Source organism: Primulina huaijiensis, chromosome 6 (genome assembly GCF_012295235.1).
Source record: "Primulina huaijiensis isolate GDHJ02 chromosome 6, ASM1229523v2, whole genome shotgun sequence".
NCBI lineage: Eukaryota > Viridiplantae > Streptophyta > Magnoliopsida > Lamiales > Gesneriaceae > Primulina > Primulina huaijiensis.
Window position 1 is genome coordinate 10,139,338 of NC_133311.1, and position 10,239 is coordinate 10,149,576.

Sequence of the window (10,239 nt, forward strand, 5' to 3'; positions counted from 1 at the left end):
ATTTTGTTAACAACAAATCAAGATTGCGAACATGAAATATTCAAACAAACATATTCATATTCGTATTCATATTCGTGTTTGTCGAATTCAGATTGTAATTGTGACTCGTATACGTATTCGTATTGGGCGATGGATACATCTATAAAAACCACAGTACTGGGCGGCAGGGACACCAACAACACTCTCACTGGTCAACTGGACCTTGGATCCATCTATATCATTTTTCTTTTAAACCAAACATGCAACAAGTCTTTTAAATGTCAAGATTAAATCATAAAAATCCTTAAACATTTAAAAATCATAATTTAATATATTAAATCATAACATTTAAAATAATATTTCGGCATATTAAATCATAAATATTTAAAATAACATTTTAACGTATAAAAATTCTATACACATTTTAAAATAAACATTTTAACCTATAAAGATCCATAAACATTTTAAAACAAACGTTTTAACATATTAAATCCTAAAAATCCATAAACATAAACATTTTAACATATTAAATCCATAAACAATTAAAAAACATATTTTAATATATAAAAATTCATAAACATTCAAAGTAATCATATTAGCATATAAAACAGCATTCAGGACACTGCCATGACGTTTACTAATTTTCGGGTGTAAAATGATCGTTTTACACCAGGACGTAAAATTTCACGTTTTTGACATTTTCTTAATTTCACTGACTCTAACATGTCCCAAATAATTATTTAAGGCTAAATTAAAATTTCCATAATTTTATTTAGCTTAAATACTAGGCTTTTTATTTAATCTTTAATTATTCTTTTTTAAGTGTTTTAATCCCGAAAAATTCCAAACTTTAATATAAAATTTCTAAATTTAAAACTTAGAATTTTTATATTAATTTAGCCCTCGTGAACCATGACTCGACCCCCGTGAGTCGTGTTTCGATTTAATTCCAACTAGAAAACTCTAGCCGAGCCCAAACTTGGAACCCACGAGCCATCTTCAATTTTCTCGAGCCCAGCTCAAACCACCACGAGCCACACCCGAGCCAACCATTGACTAGACCCTACTGGACCCTTAACACCCTTAGGAAACAACCCAAAACCAAAACCGAATCCCTCAACCACGCACACCAGCTGGCCGAGAACTCCCACTTTGGCAAGGACTCTTGATTACTCGCCTAGGGTCTAGCCACCCAATCAGCCCTGAACCAGCCCCTCAAGCACCATCCTAGGACGCTAAGGACTCACCCTAGACCAGCCCTAAGCACCCAAGCCGAGCCACTTACCCTGCACAAGCCGCGCAACCCTGCGCGTCTCTCCTTGGAGCTCTCGGGTCCCCTCGAATCGAGTCCTAGCATGGCTAGGACTCTTCCCTTGACTCACTCAGACCCTGGCCGAGCCCTGGCCCCAAGCCGTGACCAAGGCAAGCTCCCAAGTCCAAAAACCGAGCCCCTAAGGTATACCATGACAGAATATGTTCCAGCTTGATCGTTTGTTGATGTGCAATGTTTGTAGTGTGTTCTTAGGACTCTAAAATTGTGTAAAACAGTGCTTGATCATGTCCTAATCATGGCAGCCCCTTGAACAACATAAGAACATGATTTTTGAACCAAAACACAAGAGTTTAACACACATATATGCATAGTTACGAAAATATCATGATGTGCAATTTGTTTTCATTCAAAACATGTTCAAATAAATATTATGGTGTGATAGATGATTGAAGGAAAGAATATGACGTGCCTTTGCGTAATTTACGCACGAATATACGTTGACGATTGTGAAGAACGACGACAAGAACCCTAGGCTGAATTTCTCTTGAAATTCTCGACTTTTCCCTTCAAGATATTGTGTGTGTGTGTGTCGTGTATATTGAGGAGAATTGGTAGGTGAAAAATATCTGAAACTGGCGTGGTGTTTATTGAGGGTTTAAGATAGATTTTTAGCTTATAAATATTTAATTAAACCACTAATAAGGCTTAGGCCCCTTAAGGTGGTTAATTAGGCCCATTAGTGATCCATTAAAATATTAAAAATAATTTTGTTTAGAAAAGTTTTTGAATTTATTAGCCGGATTGCCAAAACTTTTGCATTTTTGTTGAAAAACCAAAACCGATAAAAATTACGTCACAGCGTATAAAATCACCTCAAAACCCCTTATTTTCAAAAATATGAAAAAGCACAAACCATATTTTAAATAATTAAAAACAATTATTTAATAAAAACATTTTATATTTTTCAGCCCTCGGTCTCCGTTCCTCGATCGCAACTCGAATTATCCTTAAAAATACATTTTTAATGCATGTAAGTAGAAAAACTACTAAACATCATAAAAACATGTCGCATAATCAATTTAGCAATTAAAATCAATTAATTAGCCATTTTTTATATTTCCTAGATTTGTATGCAGTTGGATTACATCGTCTTAATTTTGGACCTTACAGTTAAAAGAAGAAGGGAACAAGATCTCAGCTGATATAATACAAACGCATATCTACTGGTTATACCAAGAGATAAAATCAGAAGAATAAGCGATTTCTAGATTAATGATCTAGAAAAGGTGGAGGAAACATTCAACCACCCACTCAAGAGATATTGCCAAAAACAGCTGGATGGCAATAAAGAAAAACTATGGCAAGAGTTTGAAGTCCGTAAATCAAATCCGCAAGGAACCTCTATAAATAACTATGTAGAGCAAAGATGAAGGCACCATTCAACCTCTTATTTTTTTTCAAAACATTGTAATATTTTCTCTGTCTAGTTTATGTGTGTTTTTATTTCAGCTACTATAAGTAGCTAAACAAGTTTCTCCTCTTCTACAGGAAGTTACTATGTAATAATAGTTTGTATGTTTGAATAAAAGAACCAAGGCTGTTGCCCCTCTCATGTATTAGTTTCAAATTGAACTACTTTACTATACACCCTGAGGTAGGAAACGAAACACGGTTGTGCTAAGTGTTGTTGAAGGAATCTGCATCAGGAACCATCTGTTGCGACTGCATGGTTAGATTGTGAGAAGCAGTCTGTAAAACCCGGTGGATATAACCTGACGGCATTCCGGTCAAAGAGATAAATAGTTCAATTTATCATATGGAAGCATGATGGGCCATAAAAAATCGATCATTTGAGAATGGTATATAGGCTGGAAACCTTGCGTAGCTGTATGTCTTGGGGCCTTCAAGAACAGGCTCGATAAGTATAACAATATCACGTACCATAAAACAAAGATAAGGACATTACTGAGAATTTTAAAAGAATGGGGAGTAAAACTAAATTTTGAAAGGAAGGGGAGTAAAGAGTAAGTTAAAAAGGATTTAGGTGTTGAAAATGTGAAAAATATTTGTGTTGAAAATAATAATATTGAATATTGAAAATTAGTGTGTGATGATGTATGTAATGATGAAATTGTTTTGGATTGTTTTCCAAAGAAATCCTATAAATAGGTCTCCATTGTAAAGATTTGAGACAATTGAGTTGAGAGAAAAATATTATAAAGTGTGTAGTGTGATACTTTTGAGGGTTTGAGATTTTTACTTTTTACCGTAAATTTTTACTTTTTCATAACACGTTATCAGCACGAAACTCTAAAAGTCCTCCATATTTTTCCAAGCTTCAAAACAGAAGAAAAAAATAACAAAAGTAATAATATTTATTTTAATGTTTATTTATTTATTGTGTATATATTTAATATATAATATAATGTTATTATATAATAAAGATCAGAAATAATAAAAATAAATTTTTCAAAAAACTTTTTATAAATCCTGGGAGGATGTTAAGACGACATCCACACTCCCGGTAAGGGATACGACAAGTATAAAAGCATATAAGATTTTTAAACAAAATACTTTATGACACCTCATTATAATAACGTGATATGATATACATAATTATTCAACTAATATTATATACACCATATTATTACCATAAAATTATACAAATACATACATTTATTTTTTTGTACACCAACGGTCATAAACGGTTACAAATGGCTAGTTTTTGCCCTATAAATATGATCTCACAAACATATTCAATCACTCCAACTTTCTCTTCTTCTCTAAAAATTATTCTTCATCAAATTTTCGAAGAAAAAAAGAAGATGGCTTTCTCAAGGTTATTTTTAATTATTTTGGTTATAATACTCACGAATCTTGTATTTATCGGAGAATATCCTCCTCGTGTGTTTTCTTTATTTTTACGAATGCTTGTATTTGTTGTTTATCCATTACTTTGTGTTGCAATATTCATTAACTAATAAAATGCATCATAATTTTTTTAGTACCACCATGTAAAACTTGGAAAAGCTCGAATTTTTTGCACTCGACATTACGGGAAAAAATTATATGTCATGGACTCTCGATGTAGAAATGCATCTTGAGTCATTGGGTCTAAGCGAGACTATTAAAGAAAATGGTATATTTTCATCACAAGAAAAAGCAAAAGCTATAATATTTTTGCGTCGACATCTTGATGAAGTTTTGAAATGTGAATATCTCACAAACATATAGAGTACGTGGATTTGTGAGATATTCTGAACTTATTACCTGTCTTCTTGTGGCGGAAAAGAACAACGAGCTATTGATGAGAAATCATCAGTCCCGACCCACTGGATCAACAACATTTCCAAAAGTAAATGTTGTAAGTAAAAATGAATTTAAACCTGGAAACCAAAATCAAATGCAGAGACAAGGTTTTGGTCGAGGTCGAGGTCGTGGTCATGGACGTGGACGTGGACGTGGACGTGGAAGTGGAAGTGGTCGTGGTCGTGGACGCGGCCGTGGTTTTGAAAATAATCGAGATAGTTACTCCTATAACTCATCTCAAAAGATCGTACCAAACCATCCACTAAAAAGGCATCATGAGAATATGAGTGTTAATGAGAATCACTCAAAAAGATTTGAAAGTTCTTGTTTTAGATGTGGTACTCCAGGACATTGGTCCCGTATTTGTTGAGCCCCTGAGCACCTTTGTAAACTTTATAAAGAATAAATAAAGAGGAAAGAAAAGGATACCAACTTCACTGAACACAGTGAACCTTTGAGTGATTCAACTCATTTTGATGCTGGAGATTTTCTGATTGATTTCTCGGACAATGATCAATTTGCTGGTGGAATAAATATGTAAAATATTTTATTTTTTCATGTACTTGTATGATAATGTTTTTATCACGTGTATTGTATTTTATTTTATTTTTATAAATGTATTGTCAGTAATTTTATTTCATTGCATATTTTTTTTTGAATTTCAAATATGGAAAACGCTATGAACAAAGCTGAAGTTTGCATACCTGATAGTGGTACAACGCACACTATCCTCCGAGATAAAAGATATTTCTTGGAACTAAAACCAACAAAAACAATGGTGAATACAATATCAGGTCCCGCAAACTTGATTAAAGGTTGTGGTAAAGCACAATTTTTGTTACCTAATGGTACAAATTTTTTTATCAATGATGCTTTGTATTTATTNTATTAACCAATTGGCATGATCGATTAGGACATCCTGGTTCAACAATGATGCGAAGAATTATAGAAAATACACATGGTCATCCGTTGAAAGACCAGAAGATCTTTCAGAATAATAAGTTTCAATGTAAAGCATGTTCTCTTGGAAAACTTATTATAAGACCATCACCAGCCAAAATCCAAACTGAATCACCAATGTTTCTTGAACGTATTCAGGGTGATATTTGTGGACCAATCCATCCACCATGTGGACCATTCAGATATTTTATGGTCTTGATTGACTCCTCCAGCAGATGGTCACATGTATGTTTATTTTCAACTTGAAATATTGCATTTGCAAGATTACTTGCTCAAATAATAAAATTGAGGAATCAATTTCCCGATTATACAATCAAGAAAATTAGACTTGATAATGCTGGTGAATTTACTTTCCAGACTTTCAATTATTATTGTATGTCTATTGGAATCATTGTTGAGCATCATGTTGCTCATGTACATACACAGAATGGATTGGCTGAATCATTGATCAAACGTCTGCAAATTATTGCTAGACCAATGATTATGAAAACAAAGCTCCCTATTTCTATATGGGAACATGCAATTTTACATGCTGCTGCATTAATTCGCATCATACCAAGTGCATATCACAAATACTCCCCATTTCAGCTTGCATTTGGTAAAGAACCAGACATTTCTCATCTGAGAATTTTTGGATGTATGGTGTATGTGCCTATTGCACCACCTCAACGAAAGAAAATGAACCTCGAAGAAAGATTGGAATTTATATCGGTTATGATAGTCCATCAATCATTAGATATCTTGAACCTCAGACAGGAAACGTGTTCACAACACGTTTTGCTGATTGTCATTTTAATGAGGAAATCTTCTCAATGTTAGGGGGAGAACAGAACCGAAAAGGAAATTACATGGTATGTATCATCATTGTTACATCTGGATCCAAGAACAAAACAATGTGAAAAATATGTACAGCAAATTGTGCGTTTGCAAAGAATAGCAAATCAAATACCAGATGCATTTGCAGACACAAAATGGGTAACTAACTCATATATACATGCTGCAAATGTCCCTGCTCGAATTGAAATTCCGAAGAAAAAAATTGAAGATACTCATGATGTCATTAAACGCCTGAAGCGTGGAAGGCCAGTCAGTTCCAAGGATAAAAATCCTCGAAAAAGAAAATTCATAGAGAAACACGATGATCCCAAAATGAAGAATGATGTTCCTGAAGAAACACATGATGATCACAAAATAAAGAATGATGTTCCTGAAGAAACACATGATGATGAAAATGTTCTGTCAGAACCACAAAATGACGAGAATCGTAAAATCTCTATCAATTATATTAATACTGGAAAAATATGGAACCGAAAAGATATAGAAGAAATTGAAGATATATTTTCTTATAATGTGGCAATCGACATCATAAATGATAAGGAAGATCATAAACCAAAATCTTTTGGTGAGTGTAAAAATCGGCAGGATTGGATAAAATGGAAAGATGCCATCCAGGTTGAATTGGATTCGCTAAATAAACGTAATGTTTTTGGACCTATAGTCCTTACACCTAAAGGTGTAAAACCTGTTGGATACAAATGGGTTTTTATTAGAAAGCGAAATGAGAAAAATGAAATAGTAAGATATAAAGCTCGACTTGTTATACAAGGTTTTTCTCAAAGGCCTGGAATTGATTATAAAGAAACGTATTCTCCCGTGATGGATGCAATTACGTTTCGGTATTTGATTAGCTTAGCGGTATCTGAAAATTTAGAAATGCTTCTTATGAATGTTGTTACAACTTACTTATATGGATCACTTGATTGTAATATATATATATATATGAAAATCCCTGAAGGATTTAAGATGCCTGAAGCACAAAGTTCAAAACCCAGATTATGTTATTCTGTGAAATTACAAAGATCATTATATGGTTTAAAGCAATCCGGCCGAATGTGGTATAATTGGCTAAGTGATCACTTGATAAAAAAGAGATATGTAAATAATTCAATATGCCCTTGTGTTTTCATTAAAAAAACAACATCCGAATGCGTAATTATTGTTGTATATGTTGATGATTTAAACATCATTGGAACAAATAAAGAAATTCAAGAAGTTGTGTCATACTTGAAGGAAGAATTTGAAATGAAAGATCTTGGAAAAACCAAGTATTGTCTGGGTTTACAAATTGAACAAAAAAAATGTGGAATATTTGTTCACCGGACAAATTATACAGAAAATATCCTTAAACGTTTTAATATGGATAAATCAAATCCTTTAAGTACTCAAATAGTTGTTAGATCATTAAACATAGAAAAAGATCCATTCTGTCCATGTGATGATGATGAAGATATTCTTGGTCTAGAAGTACCATATCTAAGTACTATCGGTGCCTTTATGTATCTTAAAAATTGTACAAGACCTGATATATCTTTTGCCGTAAATTTATTGGCAAGATTTAGCACATATCCAATAAAGAGACACTGGAACGGAATTAAACATTTATTCCATTCTCTACGAGGAACGACAGTCTTGGGACTTTTGTATTCAAAAGATGTTAATCCAAGTATAATTGGTTATACCGATGCTGAATACTTATCTGATCCACACAAGACACGTTCCCAAACTGGATATGTATTTACTCGTGGAGGTACTGCAATTTCTTGGCGTTCACAGAAACAAACGCTCGTAACAACTTCATCAAATCATGCCGAGATTATTGCACTACATGAAGCAAGCCATGAATGTGTGTGGTTAAAATCAATGACCCAACATATCCAAATCTCATGCGGATTATCATTCGACGAGAAGCCTGTGATACTATATGAAGATAATGCTACATGTGTTGCTCAAATGAAAGAAGGATACATAAAAAGCGACAAAACTAAACATATTCCTCCTAAGTTCTTTGCATTCACCAAGGAGCTTGAGAAGAATAAATATATTGATGTTCGTCACATTCAATCAAGTAAAAATTCATCAGATCTCTTCACAAAGGCACTTCCTACGACAATATTCAGAAAGCACATATATAATATTGGGATGCGCAATCTACGAATTTTGTGAAGAATTGTTCATGTCAACATGAGGGAGAGTTTACATGACTGCACTTTTTTTCCCTTACTATGGTTTTTATCTCAATGGGTTTTTCCTAGTAAGGTTTTTAACTAGGCAGTATAAAAACACGTAATGAAGACAATCATTGTATTATGATCATCATCACAAGGGAGAGTGTTGAAAATGTGAAAAATATTTGTGTTGAAAATTATAATATTGAATGTTGAAAATTAGATGTTGAATATTGAAAATTAGTGTGTGACGATGTATGTAATGATGAAATTGTTTTTGGATTGTTTTCCAAAGAAATCCTATAAATAGGTCTCCATTGTAAAGAATTGAGACAATTGAGTTGAGAGAAAAATATTATAAAGTGTGTAGTGTGATAATTTTGAGAGTTTGAGATTTTTAATTTTTATCGTAAATTTTTATTTTTTCATAATATTATGTATTTTTTACAAAGTTGTCCATTTTTAAACATAGATTTTTATTTTTAAAAATAAAATTAGATTCGAAACTCCAAATAGTGAAATCTACGATGGCGTCGACCTCTGCTCCTCGGAGTAACGCCGCTCATGGAAGAATCAAATCAGCGGCTTCAACACTTTTTTCAGACAATCAAACTATATTAGCGGTAAGCATAACTGCTCAAATTTATCAACCCCTGCTTATTTGTAATTTTATAAAATTATTTCCTTTTCAATTTTGTCTGTGGATTCAGGAAATTAGGAAGGCGTTGATTATGATGAAAGAAATCGCTGTCGATCTGGAGAAAGACCATGAATCCGAAATGGTATCATCCAATGCTTAAACCCTAACACAATTTTGTAGCTGTTGGGAGATTTTGGATTTTTTTTTTAATTCTAAGTGCTTTGAAAGTTGCGTAGCTGTGTATATTGCTTTGTAATAAATAACTTTTAATTTTGGTTTTGTGTTGGCCAATTTGCTTCTGTCATTTTGTATTGTTTATAGCCTGAGTTTCGGATTATTGGAATTCACGAATATATTGGGTTTAAATGTAGGGTATCCTTAACCTAATGATATTGTAGGTTAAGAAGCTCGAGGATGGTGTCCTAGAATTGTTGGAAGCCTCAGATAACTGTACTCATCTTTCCAATGCTATCCAATCTGTTGGAAATGAATTCCAGCCAGGGGTGGAGGTAACAGTTTAACGAAAATTGTAGTCTGTTTTCAAATTTGGTTTTGTTATAGCTGATGATTTGTCTTCATATCACCTGTTAATTGGGATTGCAGCCAAACAATTTTAGTAAGTTGTTGGATGATAAAGTCGAGAGACTAAAGGCTGCTTCTGCATCTGCCTCACAGAACAATCCAATTTTGCGGCAGTTTCGTGAAGCTATCTGGGTATCCTTATAATCACGGTCTTCGGTTTTTTTTTCGATCATGATCTGGAAAAGTAATCACCTTTTTTTTTGTTTAATCTTATTGATCCTTTTCTATACTCTCTGTTTTCTTTCCTCGGGTGATATTATTTTGTTCCTATCTAAATTTTAAGTTTTAGCCTGTAGAATTATCTCAAATGCCTCAGAGAATATTAAAAGCTTGTGTATAGTACTAGGCCTTTAGATTTAAGCGCATAGTCCGGAATTTTTTATCAGTCCTGTTTCTTCTACTTGATTTGGATTTTGGATCAAGGACTAACAACTAGAAAACCGGCTTTGTACATAAATTTGGTGAATGACAACAGTGTATGATATATATAT

The 10,239-nt window shown here is 33.3% G+C and overlaps 1 protein-coding gene across 1 annotated transcript in view; it reads left to right on the plus strand.

Annotated features, from left to right (window-relative positions):
* The first annotated feature begins 9,003 nt into the window (after window positions 1-9,003).
* Window positions 9,004-10,239, plus strand: part of LOC140978228 (E3 SUMO-protein ligase MMS21) — an 8,504-nt gene continuing 7,268 nt past the window's right edge. The window contains exons 1-4 of the mRNA XM_073443096.1: window positions 9,004-9,149; window positions 9,237-9,308; window positions 9,565-9,675; window positions 9,770-9,880. Coding sequence (XP_073299197.1) covers window positions 9,054-9,149; window positions 9,237-9,308; window positions 9,565-9,675; window positions 9,770-9,880 — 390 coding nt within the window. The 5' untranslated portion in view covers window positions 9,004-9,053. The remainder of the gene's footprint in view (window positions 9,150-9,236; window positions 9,309-9,564; window positions 9,676-9,769; window positions 9,881-10,239) is intronic.